At 72.6% G+C, this 20582-nt stretch overlaps 3 protein-coding genes across 6 annotated transcripts in view; 1 reads left to right on the forward strand and 2 right to left on the reverse strand.

The window, feature by feature from the left end:
* TRPM5 (transient receptor potential cation channel subfamily M member 5) lies at positions 1 to 20553 on the forward strand. The gene is made up of 26 exons (XM_070067230.1): positions 1 to 16; positions 2650 to 2754; positions 3282 to 3427; positions 3644 to 3824; positions 3931 to 4097; positions 4585 to 4768; positions 7581 to 7645; positions 7755 to 7946; positions 8114 to 8216; positions 8365 to 8483; positions 8710 to 9060; positions 9531 to 9671; positions 9794 to 9917; positions 10752 to 10897; positions 11231 to 11343; positions 11488 to 11571; positions 11661 to 11919; positions 12372 to 12490; positions 12563 to 12695; positions 12786 to 12960; positions 13733 to 13741; positions 14902 to 15055; positions 15190 to 15371; positions 15477 to 15609; positions 15790 to 15862; positions 15964 to 20553. Exons 1-26 carry the CDS (start codon positions 1 to 3, stop codon positions 16276 to 16278), a joined length of 3789 nt encoding a protein of 1262 aa, XP_069923331.1. The 3' UTR covers positions 16279 to 20553.
* TSSC4 (tumor suppressing subtransferable candidate 4) lies at positions 17301 to 20072 on the reverse strand. Of its 3 annotated transcripts, none has more exons than XM_070063546.1 (3): positions 18866 to 20072; positions 18290 to 18369; positions 17301 to 18198 (listed from the first exon to the last, which is right to left on the reverse strand). In XM_070063546.1, the coding sequence occupies exon 3, from the start codon at positions 18178 to 18180 to the stop codon at positions 17368 to 17370; it is 813 nt and encodes a 270-aa protein (XP_069919647.1). In that variant the 5' UTR covers positions 18181 to 18198; positions 18290 to 18369; positions 18866 to 20072; the 3' UTR covers positions 17301 to 17367. The 3 variants fall into 3 exon arrangements, with proteins under 3 accessions (XP_069919647.1, XP_069919646.1, XP_069919651.1); XM_070063545.1 differs by having other exon boundaries at positions 19211 to 19342; XM_070063550.1 differs by lacking the exon at positions 18290 to 18369.
* Positions 20217 to 20582, reverse strand: part of CD81 (CD81 molecule) — a 12894-nt gene continuing 12528 nt past the window's right edge. For both annotated transcript variants that reach the window (XM_070063573.1, XM_070063566.1), the window contains exon 8: positions 20217 to 20552. In XM_070063573.1, coding sequence (XP_069919674.1) covers positions 20490 to 20552 — 63 coding nt within the window. In that variant the 3' untranslated portion in view covers positions 20217 to 20489. The remainder of the gene's footprint in view (positions 20553 to 20582) is intronic.

Consider the following 20582-nt stretch of genomic DNA (forward strand, 5'->3'; position numbering starts at 1 on the left):
ATGGCCCGGGGCGGAGGTACTGGGCTGGGGGTGGCCAGGAGGCATCGCTGTGGTCCCCAGCATCCAGGAGGACTGTGCAGAGGCAGGATGGGGACAGAGAGCAAGCTGGGCCCCACCCCCAGGCTCCAAGGAGACCCCCCCTTCCATGACCTCCGGGCACCGGCTGGACGCACAGGGACCAGGCCCTGGGCTGGCGGGGTGGTGTGAGCTCAGGCTGGACCTCCCAGGCCCAGCGGACCCCAGACTCAGGTCTGGCCCTTCCACCCTGGGGCCTGAGGATGGACTGCTCGTGCTTGGAACTCAGCCCGCATGGGTGCAGGCCCGGGGGTCCCAGCTGCATCTGAGTTCTGCGTCTCTGACCGCCAGCCCACCCGTATCTGCTGGGGGGCCTCAGGCTGGGGGGCCTCGGGCTGCCCCTGCCTTCTGCGAGGGCTCCGGCCACACTGGGGCCTCCCTGGCTGCCTCTGCCTGTGGTCCTGGGGTGCCCTCTGGTGGCCGAAGGCCACACTGGCCAGGCTGCGGGGAGCTCTGGTCCTGGACATGTCCCTGCCCTTCCCAGAGCTTAGGGCAGGAGGGGGCCTGGCCTGGGAGCCCTGGGGAGGGGGCCCCGGCTCTGCTTCCTGGTGTGCTACCCACGGCCTCCTTGACACTGGGCCGCTGGGATCCCCATTTCACAGAGGGGAAAACCAGCCCCAGGTTGAAAAGCCGAGCAGAAGCACTGGTGAGGGGTGGGGTGGGGGCGGGACCTGCCCCCTGCCCCTCCAGCAGCCCTCCGGGACCCCTCGTGCTCCTCACGCAGCCCCTGTGGTGCTGGCTCTGTGGCTGGCGAGTGGCCTTGACCCACAGGCAGCCCACAGCCAATACTCAGGGGAGTGGGCGGCTGTCCCTCCCTGTCCTCCCCTGGACCACCGCCCATGCGCCCTGGCCTGAGCCCTGATGCGCCTGTTCCCACGTGTGGGAGAAACAAGAGGCTTAGAGCCCTGTCCAGCTACGTGTCCAGGTGACGCTGGCTGGCTCGGCCCCAGCCATCCTCAGCCACAGCCGCCCACACAGGGTCTGCTCCGTGACGGGCACGGCCCCCAGCCAGATGGGACACCCCCTGGGGCTGTGGGCCCTCGGGGGTCGGTGTCCCTGTGTCTGCTCCCTGGGGTCTTGGCGTGGGCGGGGAGGAGCAGCAGCAGGGAGCCAGGCCTGTGGGCACACCCAGGCGCCAGGCGGGGGTCCCACTCCTCCGCCAGCCCTGCCAGAAGTGCCCATGTCCCCTGTGGGGTGGGAAGGGCACGGGGCCCAGGACCAGGTGGCTCCAGCCACCTCCCTGCCTCTCGCGCCCTGGGGCCGCCTGCTGCCTGGGAAAGGCCTGTGTAGGGGCAGAGGCGGGGGTGACCCCATGGCTCGGCCTGGCAGCCTGGCAGGGACAAGGTGGGAGGCAGCCCGGGGTCCCCTGTCCCGGGGAGAGGGCGTCCGTGCTGCTGGGCACCTGCCTCCTCTGCAGGGACGCTGCTGGCAACTTTGTGCCTCGGCTGGTGCTATCCCGGGTGAGAGAGGCCCTGAGCTGGGCTCTGCCCTCACTGGTCCCTCCGAGGACAAGGAGCCACACTGCTTCCGGCCACTTCTGTGGCTGTCCCTGCCGGCGGTCAGCGGCCTCCCCCACCCAGGGCGACCACCTGGGGCTCTGGGACCGGCGCCCGGCCAGGGTCACACAGGCCCCCCCCCAGCTGCCCTGGCCCCCTGCAGCCCCCCAGGCCCTATGAAGCCTCAGACACCTGCCATGCAAATCCCGGCCCTTTGCATACCCGCCCTCCTGCTGGCCGCATTTGCCTGGCGCCTAGCGCCTGCCCAGAGGCCCCTGCCGTGGCGTCGCTCCCCGACCCGGCTTCTGGGGTGGGGCTCACCCCCCACCATCTGACAGGAGATTGAGGGTGGGGGCTCCGCAGAGAGGGAGGGCTCCCGGGAGGTCCCACAGCCTTCACGCCAGGAACTGCGGGGACAGAGCGAGGGGCCCTCAGTGGTGGTCAGCCCCGACCAGCCCGGCCACGGCTGGGGGCCCCTGTCCAGCTGCGGCATGAGGGGCCTTGGTGGGAGTGAGGCCAGTGGGTGGGGGTGGCCCTTCTAAGGAGAGGAGAAACACAGAGACTGGCACGGGGGAGGCCGGGACAGCGGGGGCAGAGCCTAGAGGGACCACAGCCAAGGGCACCTACAAGGGCACCTAGCAGCCGGAAGCGGCTGGAAGGACCCTCCTCGGCCCTGCCCCTTCCCTGCGGCCAGTGTCACCCCAGCTGGTCTCGGCCATGGGACACGGGCCCCCCGCCGCGTCTCCCCCTCCCCGTGGGCCGCAGACGCCGGCTTCCGAGGAAATCCCCCAGCTCCTCTGCCAGCCTGGGCCCTCTGAGGCCGCCGGGCAGGCAGTGGGGAATTTGCATCTGCCAGGGTGGGGCTGTGGCCTGCGGATCCCAAGGGCGCCGAGGCCGGGGCGGGGGCCCCACACGCTCACACCTCAGGGGGCTGTGGGAAGCAGCCGCCGCCAGCCAGTGTCCTCCTGGGACGGCGGGGGCCACGCTGCCTCCTGAGGCTCCAGCGAGGCCCTGCCGCGTGGCTCCCACCTCTGCCCGCCCCAGGGGCGCCTGGCTGACGGCCCTGTCCCTCCTGCAGGTGCTCTGAAGCTCACCTCGGGCCAGGGCTGGGGACAGGACCCCTGTGCCGGCTCCACAGCCCCCGGCAAGCCCTGCCCTCCTACGCCCCCTGCCGTGTGCACAGGTAGGTCCCCCTCGGACACAAAGAAGCGCCCAGCCGTGGCCAGACCCTGCCCAGTGTAGCCAGGGAGAGGCAGGGCTCGGGCAGGAGCCGGCAGGGTCCCTTCCCGCATCCTCAGAGAAGACTGGAGGGAGGTGGGCTCCGGGCAGGCTGTGGTGAGCAGAGGCGGGGGCCAGTGGCTGGGGCCAGGGAAGGGCTGCGGGGCCTGGACGACCCTGTGTCCGTGCTGCTGAGAGCCCCTCCTCACCAGGAGGATGGTGCCAGCCGGGGCGGGAGGGGCAGGGTGGCCCTAGCCTGTCCTTGTCCGGCTCCTCGCCCCCTCCCCCAGGCCTCCCCTTCCCACCTGCCGCCTGCAGGCTACAGCCCCTGCTGACTCTCTGTGGTTTCAGGACGCCACAAGGCAAGGCCCACGGAGGCGCGTGGACGTGGACGTGTCCGGGCGGGGGTGGGGTGGAGGTGCTCGCCTTGCGGGGGTTGGGGGGATTGGGGGCGGCCGGAGGGCAGGTCACGCGGGCCTCTCCCGTCCTCAGGGTCGCCGTGCCCCCGCAGAGAAGCAGCCATGGTGGACGAGCCAGGCTCCCGCGCTGGCAGCCCCCAGGCCATGGGCGACGCGCAGGGGCCAGGCCTGTGCCGGCGCCAGGTCATCTTCGGGGGCTCTGGGAAGAAGCGAGGCAAGGTAGGGGCAGCCCCTGGCCCGCGTGGGGGGTCCGCCGTGCCCCGAGCTGCTCCCGAGGCTCACCTGCGGGTGCTGGGAGACCCCGGAGGCCCAGGGGCCACACAGCAGGTGCAAGCAGGCCCCGCCTGGCCCGCTCCCCACGCCCTGCTGCCCAGCGCCCCCGCCCCCCGCCCGCCGCGCCCCCAGCCAAGCCCGTGGCCCTCCTCGGCCCCACAGCTCGTGAAGGTGCCGCGCGGCGTGGGCCCCTCCGTGCTCTTCGATCTGCTGCTCACCGAGTGGCAGCTGCCGGCCCCCACCCTGGTGGTGTCGCTGGTGGCCGAGGAGCGGCCCCTGGCCGTGAAGCCCTGGCTGCGGGACGTGCTGCGCAGGGGCCTGGTCAAGGCGGCGCAGAGCACAGGTGAGGCCCGCCTGCCCACTGCGCGCCGTGCCCCGCTCCGGCTCCGGCTCCGGCTCCGGCTGCGGCTCCGGCTCCAGCTCGTTGGCTGCCCCCGCCACTCCCACAGGGGCCTGGATCCTGACCAGCGCCCTCCGTGTGGGCCTGACCTGGCACGTCGGGCAGGCTGTGCGTGACCACTCGCTGGCCAGCACGTCCACCCAGGTCCGCGTGGTCGCCATCGGCATCGCCTCGCTGGGCCGCGTCCTGCACCGGCAGTACCTGGACAACGCCCCGGTCAGTGCGCGGCTCGGGGCTGGGTGGCCAGTGAGGCCGGAAGGGGCAGTGGACGGGCCGCCAGCGGCTGTCGCAGAGGCAGGGATGGGCACTCAGGATGGTGGCTGAGAGATGATGGACTCGGAGCGGGGGCGGGGGCGAGCCCAGCAGGTGGCAGCCTCGGCCAGAGCCCTGGCCCTGGCCTTGGGCCTTCATGACCCGGCCGGTGTCCAGCTGGGCCCAGGTGTGGCTCTGTGCACCGCTGGGCTCGTCACACCCCCTAGGGCTCTGTATGAGATGTGGCCTGGATAGAGGTCCAGGCTCCAGCCCGGGGCTCCAGGAGGTGGTGCTGAGTGCCCAGGTGGCTCTGACCATCCCCAGGACCCCGGCCCCAGCAGCCCAGCCCTCCTCATCAGAGGGGCGGGGATACTGAGGCCTGGGCAGAGGGCGAGCCCAGGGCCTCACCCAGGGGTGTGCAGCTGTCCCCTGAGAGCCCTGCCTGGCGCAGGAGGACATCCCTGTCCACTTCCCCGAGGACGACGGCGGCGACCAGGGTCCCCTCTGCCCGCTGGACAGCAACCTCTCCCACTTTCTGCTGGTGGAGCCGGGCCCCCCGGGGCAGGCGGACGAGCTGACGGCGCTGTGGCTGGGGCTGGAAAAGCACATCTCTGAGCAGAGGACGGGCTACGGGGGTGAGGCTCTGGGGACTGGGTGCGCGCAGGGGCCGCGGAAGGGTCTCGAGGGCCGAAGCACCCGGCGGGGCGGAGCAGCAGCCCTGGGCAGCACGGGGTCACAGCTGCGCTGTCTCGGCTCCCCTGGCCACAGGCCCTGGCTGCGCCGGGAAGCAGAGGGCTCTTTCCCGCCACTGGGCCTGCAGAACGCGGCCACCAGGGGGTGGTGTTGCCTGGGGAATGGGCGCCGTGGTGGCCAGGGCGGGTGTGGGAGCCAGATTCACCAGGAAAGCTCCCGTAGGTGATGTCTGTGAACGAAGCACGAAACTGCCAGAGGTGAGAACATGAGTGAAACAGCGCTGGGCAAGACCAGCAGGCCCCGCGGGAGACCCGGGCAGGCCCACAGGGGACCAGGGCAGGCCCACAGGGGACCAAGGCAGGCCCATGGGACCCGGACAGGCCCACAGGGGACCAGTGCAGGCCCCACGGGAGACCCGGGCAGGCCCACAGGGGACCAGGGCAGACCCGCGGGAGACCAGGGCAGGCCCACGGGAGACCAGGGCAGGCTCACGGGAGACCCGGGCAGGCCCACGGGGGACCAGGGCAGGCCCGCGGGAGACCAGGGCAGGCCCACGGGACCCAGGCAGGTCCCACAGGGGACCAGGGCAGGCCCCGCGGGAGACCAGGGCAGGCCCCGCGGGAGACCAGGGCAGGCCCGCGGAAGAACAGGGCAGGCCCACGGGGGACCAGGGCAGGCCCACAGGGGACCAGGGCAGGCCCGCGGGAGACCAGGGCAGGCCCACAGGGGACCAGGCAGGCCCATGGGACCTGGGCAGGCCCACAGGTGACCAGGGCAGGCCCGCAGGAGACAAGGGCAGGCCCACGGGAGACCAGGGCAGGCTCACGGGAGACCCGGGCAGGCCCACGGGGGACCAGGGCAGGCCCGCGGGAGACCAGGGCAGGCCCACGGGACCCAGGCAGGCCCCACAGGGGACCAGGGCAGGCCCCGCGGGAGACCAGGGCAGGCCCCGCGGGAGACCAGGGCAGGCCCGCGGAAGAACAGGGCAGGCCCATGGGGGACCAGGGCAGGCCCATGGGAGACCAAGGCAGGCCCCACGGGAGACCAGGGCAGGCCCGCGGAAGAACAGGGCAGGCCAATGGGGGACCCGGGCAGGCCCACGGGAGACCAGGGTAGGCCCGCGGGAGAACAGGGCAGGCCCCACGGGAGACCAGGACAGGCCCACGGGGGACCAGGGCAGGCCCCACGGGAGACCAGGGCAGGCCCACGGGGGACCAGGGCGGCCCGCGGGAGACCAGGGCGGGCCCACGGGAGACCCGGGCAGGCCCACGGGAGACCAGGGCAGGCCCACGGGAGACCAGGGCAGGCCCATGGGGGACCAGGGCAGGCCTACGGGGGACCAGGGCGGGCCCACGGGAGACCCGGGCGGGCCCACGGGAGACCAGGGCAGGCCCACGGGAGACCAGGGCAGGCCCATGGGGGACCAGGGCAGGCCTACGGGGGACCAGGGCAGGCCCACGGGAGACCAGGGCAGGCCCATGGGGGACCAGGGCGGGCCCACGGGGGACCAGCGAAGGCCCCACGGGAGACCAGGGCAGGCCCAAGGGAGACCAGGGCAGGCTCACAGAGGACCAGGGCGGGCCCATGGGGGACCAGGGCAGGCCCACAGAGACCAGGGCAGGCCCATGGGGGACCCGGGCAGGCCCAAAGGAGACCCGGGAAGGCCCACGGGAGACCAGGGCAGGCCCAAGGGAGAACAGGGCAGGCCCACGGGGGACAAGGGCAGGCTCACAGAGGACCAGGGCGGGCCCACGGGGGACCAGGGCAGGCCCACAGGAGACCCAGGCGGGCCCACGGGAGACCCGGGCAGGCCCATGGGGGACCCGGGCAGGCCCAAAGGAGACCCGGGCAGGCCCACGGGGGACCAGGGCGGCCCGCGGGAGACCAGGGCGGGCCCACGGGAGACCCAGGCAGGCCCACGGGGGACCAGGGAAGGCCCACGGGGGACCAGGGCAGGCCCACGGGAGACCCGGGCAGGCCCACGGGAGACCTGGGCAGGTCCATGGGGGACCAGGGCAGGCCCACGGGAGACCCGGGCAGGCCCATGGGAGACCAGGGCAGGCCCCACAGGAGACCCGGGCAGGCCCCACGGGAGACCAGGGCAGGCCCATGGGGGACCCGGGCAGGCCCACAGGAGACCCAGGCAGGCCCACGGGGGACCAGGGAAGGCCCACGGGGGACCAGGGCAGGCCCACGGGAGACCCGGGCAGGCCCACGGGAGACCTGGGCAGGTCCATGGGGGACCAGGGCAGGCCCAACAGGAGACCCTGGCAGGCCCACGGGGGGACCAGGGCAGGCCCACAGGAGACCAGGGAAGGCCATGGGGGACCAGGGCAGGCCCCACGGGAGCAAAGGGCAGGCCCATGGGGGACCAGGGCAGGCCCACGGGAGACCCAGGCAGGCCCACGGGAGACGGGAGCTGGTGGCTGCAGGGGAGCAGCCTGGGCATGGCCCTTTGGTTGGCTCCGTGGGGCTCCCACTCCACAGCAGGTGCGGGCCCTGCCCAGCCACACCCACGCGGGCCCGGGGCACTCCTGGGACTCTGTGCCGGCCACTGTGCACCCCGGCTGGCGCCGGTACACATGAAGATCAGAGCCCTCGGGACCCCAGCCCCGGGGACACGCACCCCTGGTGCCAGCCAGAGGGGCAGCGTGGGGGTGGTCTCTGCCCCCAGCAGGGTCTCTGCCCACCCCCGCCCCTGCCACCCCTGCCTGCTCTGAGCACGGGAGGTGCCCACGGCCGCTCTGTTCGCAGGCACCGGCAGCATCCAGATTCCGGTCCTCTGCCTGCTGGTCAGCGGTGGCCCTAGCATCCTGGAGGTAGGGTGGGGAGGGAGGCGGGGCTGGGGGCGGGCCCTGCGCCCGCAGGTGCACAGAGGCGGGGCGCCCTGGGCTGACTGACAGCTCTCTCCTGTCCCGCCCGCCTCAGAGGATATCCAGGGCAGTGGAGCAGGAGACCCCGTGGCTGATCCTGGCGGGCTCGGGGGGCGTGGCCGACGTGCTGGCCGCCCTGGTGAGCCAGCCGCACCTCCTGGTGCCACAGGTGGTGGAGCAGCAGTTCAAGGAGAAGTTCCCCGGCCAGTGTTTCTCCTGGGAGGCCATTGTGCACTGGACCAAGCTGGTAGGAGGCCCTCCCCGGCCTCCCGGCCCCTGCTCCTGGGGTGCCCGCCCCCCCCAGCTGCCACGCGCCCCACCTGCAGCCTCCCGTCAGGCCCCCGCGGGGTGCAGGGCCTGGGCTGGGCTGGGCGGGCCGCGGGCGCCCCTCAGGGCCTGGCTCTGGCTTCGCAGCTGCAGAACATCGTGGGCCACGCCCACCTGCTCACCGTGCACGACTTCGAGCAGGACGGCTCCGCGGAGGTGGACACGGTGCTCCTGAAGGCACTGCTGAAAGGTGAGGCTGCCCCGCGGCCGGCAGGTCCGGGCAGCGTCCGTGCCTGACGCGGACACGTGTGTGGGCCGGGAGCCTGGGCCCGCATGGCCCGCCCCACCCCCGCTGTCCCTGGGGAGCCCTGCGCCTCACCGGTCCCCGCCTGCCCCAGCCTGCAAGAGCCACAGCCAGGACGCCCAGGACTACCTGGACGAGCTCAAGCTGGCCGTGGCCTGGAACCGCGTGGACATCGCCAGGAGCGAGATCTTCAACGGGGACGTGGAGTGGAAGGTGCCTCCCGCCCGGGCCAGGGTCCATGCTGAGGGTCTGGGGGCGGCCGGTGTGCGGGGGCCCGCCCGATCTGGCTCAGGGCCGCTCAGGGGGCCTGGCCGGGTGCCTGCAGCCCACGCGCTCCGCCCCCACGTCCAGCTGGGGCAGGGGCACAGGCTGGGGCACCCAGGGAGGGGCGTGTTGGGCCGGGGCAGGTCGCGCTCACGTGCCGCCCCCCGGCTGCCAGTCCTGCCACCTGGAGGAGGTGCTGATGGACGCCCTGGTGGGCGACAAGCCCGAGTTCGTGCGCCTGTTCGTGGACAGCGGGGCGGACGTGGCCGACTTCCTGACCTACGGGCGGCTGCAGCAGCTGTACCGCTCCGTGCCCCCCAAGAGCCTGCTCTTCGAGCTGCTCCAGCGCAAGCACGCGGAGGGCCGGCTCACGCTGGCCGGCCTGGGCGCGCAGCAGCCCCGGGGACCCCCCGCCGGGCCGCCCGCCTTCTCGCTGCACGAGGTGTCCCGGGTGCTCAAGGACTTCCTGCACGACGCCTGCCGCGGCCTCTACCAGGACGGCAGGGCGGCCAGCCACAGGAGGGCGGTGAGCGCGGGGGGGCGGACGGGGGCGGGGCCACAGGAGGGCGGTGAGCGCGGGGGGCGGGCCGGGGCGGGGCCACAGGAGGGCGGTGAGCGCGGTGGGCGGGGCGGGGCGGGGCCACAGGAGGGCGGTGAGCGCGGTGGGCGGGCCGGGGCGGGGCCACAGGAGGGCGGTGAGCGCGGTGGGCGGGCCGGGGCGGGGCCACAGGAGGGCGGTGGGGGCGGGGGCGGGGCCACAGGAGGGCGGTGAGCGCGGTGGGGGGCGGGGGCGGGGCCACAGGAGGGCGGTGAGCGCGGTGGGCAGGCCGGGGCGGGGCCACAGGAGGGCGGTGAGCGCGGGGGGCGGGCCGGGGTGGGGCCACAGGAGGGCGGTGGGGGCGGGGGCGGGGCGGGGCGGGGCCACAGGAGGGTGGTGAGCGCGGTGGGGCAGGGCGCGGCGGGGCGGGGCCAGGCGCCGACACCCCTGTCCTCCAGGAGAGGGGACCAGCCAGGCGGCCCACGGGCCACAGGTGGCCGCTGGACCTCAGCCAGAAGAGCCAGGATCCCTGGAGGGACTTGTTCCTGTGGGCCGTGCTGCAGAACCGCCACGAGATGGCCACCTACTTTTGGGCCATGGTGAGCCACACCCGGTGCCCAGTGGAACCTCGGCTCCCTGGAAGGGCGGTGGGCAGGGCCGCAGGGCCCCCAGGGAGGTGGGACGAGGCAGGCGGCCGGAGCCCTGAGACCTCTCTTGCCAGGGCCAGGAGGGAGTGGCCGCTGCCCTGGTGGCCTGCAAAATCCTCAAAGAGATGTCCCATCTGGAGACGGATGCCAAGGTGGCCCGTGGCACTCGGGAGGCCAAGTACGAGCAGCTGGCCCTGGGTGAGTGACCGCCAGGCAGGCGGGCAGACGTGGAAGGCCCAGACGGAGGGGCCTGGATTCCCCGCGGGGCGGCTCCTGCGCCTGCACAGCCCCCCTACAGCACAGGACTGGACGAGGGTGCAGGTGGGCCCTGGAGCCCTCCTGGGACTGGCCCCTGGACCCACACTGGGCCCTGCCTCGTGGCGGGGGGAGTTCTAGTGCTGGAGGCCCCAAGGTCCCGCCAGGGATGGGGAAAGGCTGGAGATGGGCCGGGCAGCCCAGGCAGACGCCCCTGTGCCCAGCCTGGCCATTCTCCAGAGGTGGGCACAGCACCTGTCCTGCAGACCCGGCTCTGGGCAGGAGGGCGGGCTGGGCGTGGCTGTGGCGTGGCAGGGTGGAGAGTGGTGGGGTGGGGTGGGGCATGGGGGGCTGTGCGATGGCAGGACGTGGCATGGCATGACAGGGTGGGTGGGGTGTGGCAGGGTGGAGCGTAGTGGGGTGGGGTGCAGCGTGGCATGGTATGGTGGAGCATGGGGGTGTGGTGTGGGGGGCTGTGTGATGGCAGGATGTGGCATGGCGTGGTGGGATGGGGTGGAGAATGGTGTGGCTTGTCGTGGCGTGGCAGGGTGTGGCGTGGCAGGATGGAGGGGGGCAGGGTGGAGCAGGGCAGGGTGGAGTGTGGCTTGTCGTGGCGTGGCAGGGTGGAGTGGGGCGGGGTGGAGTGTGGCATGGCGTGGCGTGGTGTGGCGTGGCAGGGTGGAGCGTGGCAGGGTGGAGCGGGGCAGGGTGGAGTGTGGCATGCGTGGCGTGGCGTGGCGTGGCGTGGCGTGGTGGCCGACTGGCCCGGCCGGGCAGACCTCTTCTCCGAGTGTTACAGCAACAGCGAGGAGCGGGCCTTTGCCCTGCTGGTGCGCCGGAACCGCAGCTGGAGCAGGACCACCTGCCTGCACCTGGCCGCCGAGGCCGACACCAAGGCCTTCTTCGCCCACGATGGTGTGCAGGTGGGCGGCACCCGGTGCACCTCACAGCCGTGACTGGTCCCAACTGTGCAGAGGGAGGGGGCGTGGTTCTTTCTCGGGACCGCCCCCTCCACCAGGCAACTCCTCCCACCTCAGGTCTCGGGGGAGGGGCCTCCTCTGCTGGGCCCCCGGGAGTCAGCGAGCCCTATGCCTGGGAGCCACTCCTTTCGGCAAGGAGATAGGGCTGGGCGGGGCCTCTGCCGACCCCACCCAGCACCAGAGGAAGGGGCGGGCACAGGTGGGCGGGTCCTGGTGCCAGGGGAAGGGGCGGGGCCCAGGTAGGCGGGGCAAGGCAGCAGGTGGCCTCTCTCGCAGGCCTTCCTGACCCGGATCTGGTGGGGGGACATGGCGGCGGGCACCCCCGTGCTGCGGCTGCTGGCCGCCTTCAGCTGCCCGGCCCTGGTCTACACCAGCCTCATCACTTTCAGGTGGGTGACGGCTGGCACACCTCTGCCCCCGGGTGCCCCGGCCTTCATCCATCTCGGCGGGCTCACTGCCGGCGGGGTGCTGGGGGCTGCAGTGGGCGCCTCTGGGTGCCCTTCCCAGGGCCCTGAGTGTCCCCTGTGCGACAGCAAGGAGGCCCCACTGCGGCCGGGCCCTGAGGCTGTGCAGGAACTGGACGGCCTGGACTCGGAGAGGAGCCTACTGGGCAGCCGGTAAGGGGCCGGGGGGCTGGGCGTGGCGGCTGGGAGGCGAGGCTCCGGCCCGGCTGCGCCTGCTCACTGTTAGCGCCCTGTCCACCCAGGGAGGAGGAGCCGCTGAAGGTGCCCGGCGCCGGGGGTGAGCGGGGCCCGCGGGCCGCCTTCCTGCTCACGCGCTGGCGGAAGTTCTGGGGTGCGCCCGTGACCGTGTTCCTGGGCAACGTGGTCATGTACTTCGCGTTCCTCTTCCTGTTCACCTACGTCCTGCTCCTGGACTTCTGGCCGCCCCCGCGGGGGCCGTCGGGGGCTGAGGTCGCCCTGTACTTCTGGGTGTTCACGCTGGTGCTGGAGGAGATCCGGCAGGTGGGTGGCAGAACAGGCGCCCGGGCCCCCAGGGCCAGCCCCGCCTGGGCAGCTTGTCCCCAGCCCCCGGCTCCCCAGCCCTGGTCCCAGCCCCGCCTGGGCCCTGCTCCGGTTCTGGGCTCTCCAGTCGGGGTTTGAACCCTGAGCGACGACGCAGGATCAGTCCGAACACTAAATACACCCACTTGTCTAGTTTGTATTTGAAAAGGAGAGGGAGAGACAGAGAGCTCTCCATGGCCAGGCTGACACCCAGCGTGTGCAACCCCGTCTGGGTGTCCCACACGCGTGTCAGGGACCCTGGCATTCGGGGACCGCGTCACGGGAAGCTGGCACTGGGAGGGAGCAGGGACTGAGTCCCGAGCGGGATGCGGCCGCCTTAGCCCCGTGCAGACACCGAAGGCGAGGGGAGCCCAGGTGCCGGGCATCGGCGCAGTGGGCTGTGTCCCGTGCAGGGCTTCTTCGCGGCCGGGGACATGCACCTGGTGAAGAAGTTCTCGCTGTACGTGGAGGACAACTGGAACAAGTGCGACATGGTGGCCATCTTCCTGTTCGTCGCGGGCGTCACCTGCAGGTGGGCGGCAGCCCCGGGCCGCGCCCCGCTGCGTGTCCCGGGAAAGGCGTGTCCAGCCCTCGTCCTCCTCAGGGTGCTGCCCGCGCTGTTCGAGGCCGGCCGCACCGTGCTGGCCGTGGACTTCATGGTGTTCACGCTCCGGCTCATCCACATCTTCGCCATCCACAAGCAGCTGGGCCCCAAGATCATCATTGTGGAGCGGATGGTGAGCCCCCTACGTGGGACCCCTGCCTGGCCCCCGGGGACCCGGAGCTCTCCTGCCGCTGACGCCATCTCCCTGCCCCGCCCCCGTGAGATGAAGGACGTCTTCTTCTTCCTCTTCTTCCTGAGCGTGTGGCTCGTGGCCTACGGCGTGACCACGCAGGCGCTGCTGCACCCCCACGACGGCCGCCTCGAGTGGATCTTCCGCCGTGTGCTCTACCGGCCCTACCTGCAGATCTTCGGGCAGATCCCGCTGGACGAGATCGACGGTGAGCACGCGGCAGGGAGGAGGGGCGTGGGAGACCCTGGCCAGGAGCTGGCAGACTCAGGGGCCTTGGGCTGGGACGTGGGTCACAAGCAGGCCCCAAGGTGGTCAGGGGCTGGCCTGCGCGGGGTGGCCGAGGGCAAGCCTAGCTTTGGGGGCAGAGGGACGAGTGGGCACCGTGGGCCTAGGGCAGGCATGTCCAGGCCACAGTCCCCTGCAGCTGGCCCCACACACCCCGGGCCTCTGCCCTGAAGGGTCTCCCTGTCACCCACCGCCCGTCTGAGGACGTTCCTGACGGCCCCATCCCGTGTCTGTGCTGCCTGCTGTCGGCCCGGGCGCACGGCCCATCCGTGACTGTGGGTGTCCCTCCGCCCAGCCCCTGTACCCGGCTGGGAAGTTTCTCACCAGGGTGAGGGGGCCAGGGAAGGCCTGGGGCTCAGAGAGGGGCTGGCAGGCAGCAGGCTGCTCGGCTGGGTTCCGAGGCCCCCAGTGTGTGATCACAGGGTGGTGGTGGTGGGAGGGGCCTAACCGGGGTGTCGCGCACGGCTCCCAGCCCCACCGTGACCCGCGCTGTGTGCTCATCCACAGGCCCCCATTCCCCAGGCCGTTAGCTCAGCCAGAGCCGCCTGCCCCACACCCTGGTCACGCTCTCCACCCACGTAGCCCCCAGGCCCCGCGGGAGGGCAGGGAGACCAGAGAGGCAGTCACCTGCAGCCAGGGCAGGGGTGGGGAGCCAGTGTTACCCACGCAACAGCCTCCGGCCCCGATGGCCCCAGCTGCTCTGGGTCAGGCCTGGCCACAGCCCCCTTCTCCCTGGGCCCGGGACCACACGGGGAAGGTGGGGGCTGCAGCTCCCCGAGAGCCCCCAGGCCCCAGGCTGCCTGAGAGGTGTGCAGGGCAGCTGTGGACCCCGCTGGCCGAGTCCTGCGTGGCGGTCTGTGGCCGGGGCTCTGTCCACATCTTACTCTCGCCCTGGGGCTTGGCGTAGTAGGCCCCCAGTCTCTGGGTGTAGCCCCCAGGTGGTCTGGTCCCTGGGTCACTGCCACAGGGCCCAGGAAGAACCTGAGGCTCCAGCAGCTCCCGCGGCCCCACCCCGCCCCCACCTCTGTGCAGGCGCCAGCTGGGAGCTCCCTCTCCGGGCTCCAGGGCCCCAGACAACTTAATTTGCAGCCCGGCCTGGTGGCGCCTTCTCCAGGCACGGGGAGATGCAGGGTCTCGGGCCCGGAGCGGCTTTCACCGGCAGATTTACGGCTTCGAGGCAGCCTCTGCGGGCGCCAAGAGGAGGGGCAGGGCCATGAATCAGCCTGCAGCAGACCGCGGGCGGCCGAGGGGGGCCGGAGGGGCCTGGCACTCCCCTCCCCCGAACACTCAATAACTCACTCCCCAGAAAGGAAGCGGGAATGACCCTGGAGGGGCGCGGGGCGGGCACAGCACGGAGACCTGGGGGTGCAAGCACAAAAGCCCAGTAGGGGTGGGGGCGCGCACGCCTGCCTCCTGCGCTCAAGGAGGCGGGGCAGGGGAGCCAGGCCCGGGGGTGGGGCCGCCACAGCCAGCGCACTCCCACCCGCTCCTGTCCTGTGGGCTGAGGGGAGACTGCCTCGTGGCCCCGCAGGCTGTGCACAGCTGTGGACCTGCTCCCGGCGTGGGGCCGGATGGGCATCGGCGCCACGCGCTCTGCCAGGCCGGCTCTGCAGCCAGAGCCTGGGTGGGGGGGTGGAGGTGTTACCCACGCGACACCCAGCAAAACCGCGTCCCCAGGAGTCTGCCCGCTCCTGCCCATCCCCCAAATGGCTGTGCCTCTAGGGCCTGGCCGGGGTGGCCCCCCGGGTGGCGGTGAGCAGGGGCAGGGGACAGGCCCCGCTGGGCTGGCCTCGGCTGCTTTCCCCAGCCTGGAGTCGTGAGCCAGGCCCCGTGCCCTGTGCCCATGCGCCTGCCCGCCGCCCAGAGGCCCGTGTGAACTGCTCCGTGCACCCGCTGCTGCTGGAGGACTCGCCCTCCTGCCCCAACCTCTACGCCAACTGGCTGGTCATCCTGCTGCTGGTCACCTTCCTGCTGGTCACCAACGTGCTGCTCATGAACCTGCTCATCGCCATGTTCAGGTGCCCCTCCCCCCCCACCCGGAGCGGCCGCTCTGGGGCCAGGGCAGGGCTCCCCAGGCCGGGAGGACCACCGCCGGGTGGTGTCCGCCCCCCAGGACGGCTGCAGACGGTGAGGGCCGGCTGTGTGCCCGCAGCTACACGTTCCAGGTGGTGCAGGGCAACGCGGACATGTTCTGGAAGTTCCAGCGCTACAACCTCATCGTGGAGTACCACGGGCGGCCGGCCCTGGCCCCGCCCTTCATCCTGCTCAGCCACCTGAGCCTGGCGCTCCAGCGGCTCCTCTGCAAGCGAGCCGGGCACGCGCGGGAGCGCCTGGGTGAGTCCGGGGGCAGGGGAAGGGGGCCCGGGGCCCACTGGGCCAGCCCAGGCCGAGCCGCCGTCTGCCCGCTGTGGCTCCAGCAGAACTCACTCCTGCCCCCAGAGAGGGACCTGCCGGAGCCCCTGGACCAGAAGATCGTCACGTGGGAGACGGTGCAGAAGGAGAACTTCCTGGGCAGAGAGGAGAAGCAGCGGCGGGACAGCGAGGGGGAAGTGCTGCGCAAGACCGCCCACAGGTGTGGCGGCGGCGCCAGCCCGGCCTCCTGGGTCCCGACCCGCTGCTGAGCTGGGAGGGCCGGGCCATGGCCAGGCCACCAGGGCAGGGGTCGGCCCTGCCGGGGAACACAGGCCTGGGGCCAGGGCAGGGGACACACGACGTGCCCCGAGGCCCACGGGCTGCTCCCGCTCCTCCACAGAGTGGAGCTCATGGCCCAGTCCCTGGGGGCGCTGAGGGAGCAGGAGAGGCGTATCAAGTGTCTGGAGTCGCAGGCAAGTACCAGGCCCTCCCCAGGGCCGGCCCTGCACACCCTCACACCCACACCCGAGTCGGGGTCCGGGCCAGGGGCCCAGCCTCCTGTCCCCTCCCACAGATGAACTACTGCACCGTGGTCCTGTCCTCCGTGGCCGACGCGCTGGCCCAGGGCGGCGCCCCCTGGAGTGAGTATGTGGGAGCTGGGCCAGCGCTGGCTCCGCCTCCCCCCATCCCACCGGGAGTTCTGTCGCTTGGGTGCTGCCCTCTGACGGAGCCCCAGCTGCCCGGCTGCCCTGGGGGTGCCTACGTGGGGCTCACATGTCCCCCATCCCCGGCAGGCTTTCAGAACTGCAGGCAGGACCCTGCTGATCGTGGAGGGCGCGCTGGCGGCAGGGAGCACCCACAGGCCGCCCAGCCCCCCTCAGACACCTGAGCAGCTTGGCATCTCCTGGCCTGTGCTGGCCGGGGGACACAGGCCACCCCGCTCCGACATCCGACCTCATGAACAGGAGCCCCAGCCAGACCCTGCCGGCGTTCCTCCCATGGCAGCGTGCACCTGTGTCCCACCTTGGACAGCATCGGGCAGGGTGCCCAGGGACCCCGCCCCCCGCCGTGCTGCCTGACTAAAGTCTGGTGGTGGCCAGTTCTGTCCTTTGAGACGCAGACGGTCGGTCCTGAGACAGCCAGTCAGCTGCCCAGTCCCGGGGGCAGGGCGGCCGCCCCTGTGCCGGCTCCGGCAGTGTCCCCACCCCTGAACCCAAAGTGGCTCTATTTCCGGTGCTCCCTGGAGCCCACATCCCCTCCAACCCAGGTCAAACCACAGTGTCCACACGGGGGCAGGCCTTGGCTCCTGGGCTACCCACACCACCCACTGAGCTGAGTCACAACCAGGCCGAGCCCTCAAGGGTCAAGGGAGTGGGGGACAGACATGCTCGCTCCGTGGGCCTCCCCCAGCAGACCTGGGGAACCCACCCTTTGTCCCCCATGGCCCATGCTGGGCTGGAGTCCTGGCACAAGACCCCAGATGCCGGCTCTGCACCCCGTCCTGACAGTCTGGGTGGGGCACAGCCAGAGGCGAGCGTGGGCACGGCTACAGGACCACTCAGGCCTGTCCGGCACCATGCTGGACTCCTGTGGCCTGACCCCAGCCCAGGGGGACCCCTCAGCCCCTCCAGGCCGGCACTGTGCGCAGCAGGTAAAGCCGCCTCCTGTATGTGTGGTTCCAGTCCCGGCTGCTCCACTCTGACCCAACTCCCTGCCGCTGCAGCTGGGAGAGCAGCAGACGGCCCCTGTGCCACTGCGGCTCTCTGGGGAGTGGACCAGTGCACGCAAGACCTCTCTATCTTTCAAAATTAAAAGCAAACAAAAACCCAGAGAAGCGGAACACTGGGGCCGTCACTCTGCAGGGTCCGAGCGGGGCTGGGGGCCCAGGGGGAGTGAGACGACAGACAGGACCCGAGGACACCCAACACCTTTATTGTCACCCATGGAGCCCCGGGCCCCCGGCCGCGGCCCGGCCCGCTCACCCCTCAGCCGCTGGGCCCTCGCAGCCGCTGCCCCTGTTCCGGAAGTGCTCCCGGCTCCGCTTCCTGGCGCCGTGGAAGCCGACGGCGTCCAGGCCGGGGGGCCCTGGCGAGGCCCCTCTGTGGGCAGCCGCGGGGGACGCGTCTTCCTCCTGCAGGCCGCCGGGGGTGCCGCCCCTCTCCTCGGCCTCTGGGCTCCCGGGCCCGGCCAGGTGGGGCAGCTCCACCGCCTCGGTCCCCGGGAGGCCCCTGCCCGGCTGCGCGCCCTGCCCCAGGCCCCTCTTCCTCTCGGGCCTGGGCTCGCGGGCTCGGGCCGGTCTGGTGAAGACCACCCTGCCCTCCCCGCAGCTGGAGGAGTCCTGGTTGAAGGCGGGCGCGCAGGCGGCGGGGGCGGCCGGGCCCCGCGCGCCCAGGAAGGCCAGCGCCGCCGCCCGGTTGCTCTGCTCGCTGGCCTCGGCCACGTCCTCGAGGCTGTACCTGGTCCAGCGCTCCGGGTGCGCCACGTAGTCGGGGACACGCGGGCCCCTGGGGGCGCCGGCCGCCCCCTCCAGGCCGTCAAAGACGCTGTGGCTGCGCCGGGAGAAGGCGGAGCTCGTGCCCCGGAGGCAGAACGGCTGGGCCGCAGGGGCGGGGGGCGCCGGGGGCGGCGAGGGGGGCTCGGAGTCCTCTGAGTCCGCGGGCAGGTCTACACACGGCGCGGCCGCCTCGGCACCGCCAGAGCTGAGGTCCGAGTCCGAGTCCGAGCCCGAGTCGCTGGGGAAGTCGGCGTCGTCGGGGGGCGCGGCGTCCCCCTCGGCCCCCGCCTGGGCCATGGCCCCGTCCCACGGCACCTGCGGGGAAGCAGCCCGCGGGGAGGGGGCAGCTCAGGGTCGCCGGCCCACGCGGCCGCAGCAGCGGGCCCCTCCCCGGCCCGGCTCTCACCTCCCCCGTCCGCCCACGGAGGTCCTCGGTGGCCCCGGCGTGGGCTCCTCGGTGGCCTCGGCTCCGCTGCTCAGACGGGGCTGGGTGAGGGGCGGGGGACAGAGCCCGCGTCAGAGCGCGGGGCCGGCCGCAAGCTGCCTGGGACGAGGCGGAGCCCAGGGCTGGGCCCCAGGGCCCGGGCCGCGGCCACCCCGGCGGGGTCGGGCTCGCGAGCGCGCTCAAGGGTCAGCTCGAGCGGCCTTGCTGGGCAGAGGCCGCCCCCGCGGCCCCGGACACGACCCCCACCCGCGCTCCCGAGGGGCTGGCTGCAGGACAGCCCGGGCGCACCCTCCACACGGCGCTCCCCGCCTCGGGCCGACCCAGGCGCGGCGCAGCACCTCCTCCCGCGGAGCAGCCGCAGGAGGAGCGCTGGGCCCAGCAGGGACCGCGGCGAGCGCGCCCTGGGCTGGGGAGGCCGGGATCCCGCGACCGGGCCGAGGGGCAGCGGCTCTAGCTGCCTCCGGCCGCCTCTGCCGCGGAGCAGAGCACACCTTCGCCGTGTCAGGGCGGCCGCGCAGAGGGCCCTCCCGGACTTACCGGCTCCTCGTGCCGGCCGCCTTCATTCGGGTTCCCCGCCGGCCGCGCTCAGCCTTTTGGGAAACCGAGTCCCCCGCTAGCCGCGCACTGTGGCCTCCGCGACCGAAGAACTACATCTCCCATAAGCCACCGGGCCTCAGCTCCCGAGCCCTGACGGGACGTGTGCCCCAGTGCGCATGCGCCCACGCCCTTCTCCTTACACCTCCAAGCCCTGCGCCAGGAGCGGGTTCCGGAAACGGAAAAGGCCTAGCGTTGACACGGAGGAAGGGGCGGAGCCAACCGCCACTCCCAGAATGCTCGACTAACGGCGAGGCGCAGGCCTCTCGGAGTTTTAGTGCCACCTACCGGGAGGTGCGGAGACAGCAGCCGACGTAGACAGGAAGTGCGTCATCGCGCACGGTGGAGCAGAAGCCCTTGCCCGCACTTCCGGCCTTCCGAAAGCGGAAGTCGCTGCCCCTTCCCGGGTCCATCCGTCAATGCCCGGGGCGGGCCTGGCAGCCACTGAGCTTGTGGGCTGCGCTGGACGTCGGGAGCCTCTGACGATGTTTCTCCGGTTCCCCGGCCCTCAGGGACAGGCGCGCGGAGCGCTGCCCAGCGGCCCAGGCAGCCGGGGCTGGGCGTGGCCATCCTGGGCAGGTCCGGCCCCGGGCTCTCCCAGACAGGCCTCTCGCTGGCCACCAGGCCCCAAGTGGGCAGCGCCTTTTGCCCCCGTTTCTGCTGGGGCTGCTCGGTGCCCGCCAGACCCCAGCTCCTGAGTCCCTCTCCTGCGGGGGCCTGCTGTCCTGGCACTCACGGGGAGACCGGCGTCTAAGGACCCCGGGGGGGCCAGCCGCGGACAGCAGGCGGGTCATGCACGGCCCAGGCACCTCTGGGACACCCACCCTGTCCTGGCAGCCCCGGGGCCCCAGGCCCTGCACGTCCAGAGGCCAGCCTGGGCCAGCACGGCCCGGGGGGAGTGGAGGGGACTCCTCGCTGCACCTAGTTCTCCCAGGCAACCCTGTCCCCCAGGGGCTGGGAGCAGCAGGAGCCCCCGCCCTCCGCAGGGCCAGCCTCAGTCCTCCCTGGCTGCTGTCCAGGCCGAGGCGGGGCCTTTGCTCTGGCTGCTCCGAGATGCTGCTGAGGCCCGGGGGGCCACCCACGTCTCAGCAGACCTGGGGCCTGCTGCCCGCAGGGAGCCCGGAGCCCGGCCGCCCCCTCCCGCAGCCCGGTGTGCCCCAGGGGCGGTCACCCGCGGAACGCTCCCTGGGTCCTGGTCCCGTCCGCTCCGCGCGGGCTCGGCACAGTCCAGACCCCTCTGTCCCCAGCGCCCCACCCACTGAGACCCCACCGGCCAGGACCGGCGGCCAGCGCGTTAGCATGCCCGATGTCTCCTCCTTTATTACAGACTGTGTCCAGCTGCGGGCGTTACAGTTGAAGGTGACGTTAGAAAGGACAGGTGCTCCCGGAACAGGCAGGAAAGCAACAGGATTAAGAAGGCCCGGCCCCCCTCGGCAGGTGCCCCTGGCACGCGGCGTCAGCCACAGGGGCTCCGGGGGAGACGCAGAGCCCGGAGAGCCGGCAGCTGCGTGCGGAGCGAGCGGGGTGGCTCTGTACAGGCGGCGGGGGCGGCGGGGGCAGCGCGGCCTCAGTACACGGAGCTGTTCCTGATGCCGCAGCACAGCACCATGCTCAGAATCATCTCGAAGATCTGGCGGGAGGGGGGCGGTCAGCGGGGGCC

The sequence above is a fragment of the Oryctolagus cuniculus genome, chromosome 1 (genome assembly GCF_964237555.1).
Source record: "Oryctolagus cuniculus chromosome 1, mOryCun1.1, whole genome shotgun sequence".
NCBI lineage: Eukaryota > Metazoa > Chordata > Mammalia > Lagomorpha > Leporidae > Oryctolagus > Oryctolagus cuniculus.

Coding starts and splice junctions, on each gene's coding strand:
- TRPM5 (XM_070067230.1), top strand. Junction 8,484..8,709: donor ACGGGGACGTGGAGTGGAAG/GTGCCTCCCGCC, acceptor CCCGGCTGCCAG/TCCTGCCACCTGGAGGAGGT. Junction 15,056..15,189: donor CTGCTCATCGCCATGTTCAG/GTGCCCCTCCCC, acceptor GTGTGCCCGCAG/CTACACGTTCCAGGTGGTGC.
- TSSC4 (XM_070063545.1), bottom strand. CDS start 19,256: ATGACGCACTTCCTGTCTACGTCGGCTGCTGTCTCCGCACCTCCCG. Junction 18,370..19,210: donor TGCTGTCTCCGCACCTCCCG/GTAGGTGGCACT, acceptor CCCCTCACCCAG/CCCCGTCTGAGCAGCGGAGC. Junction 18,199..18,289: donor TCCGTGGGCGGACGGGGGAG/GTGAGAGCCGGG, acceptor GCTTCCCCGCAG/GTGCCGTGGGACGGGGCCAT.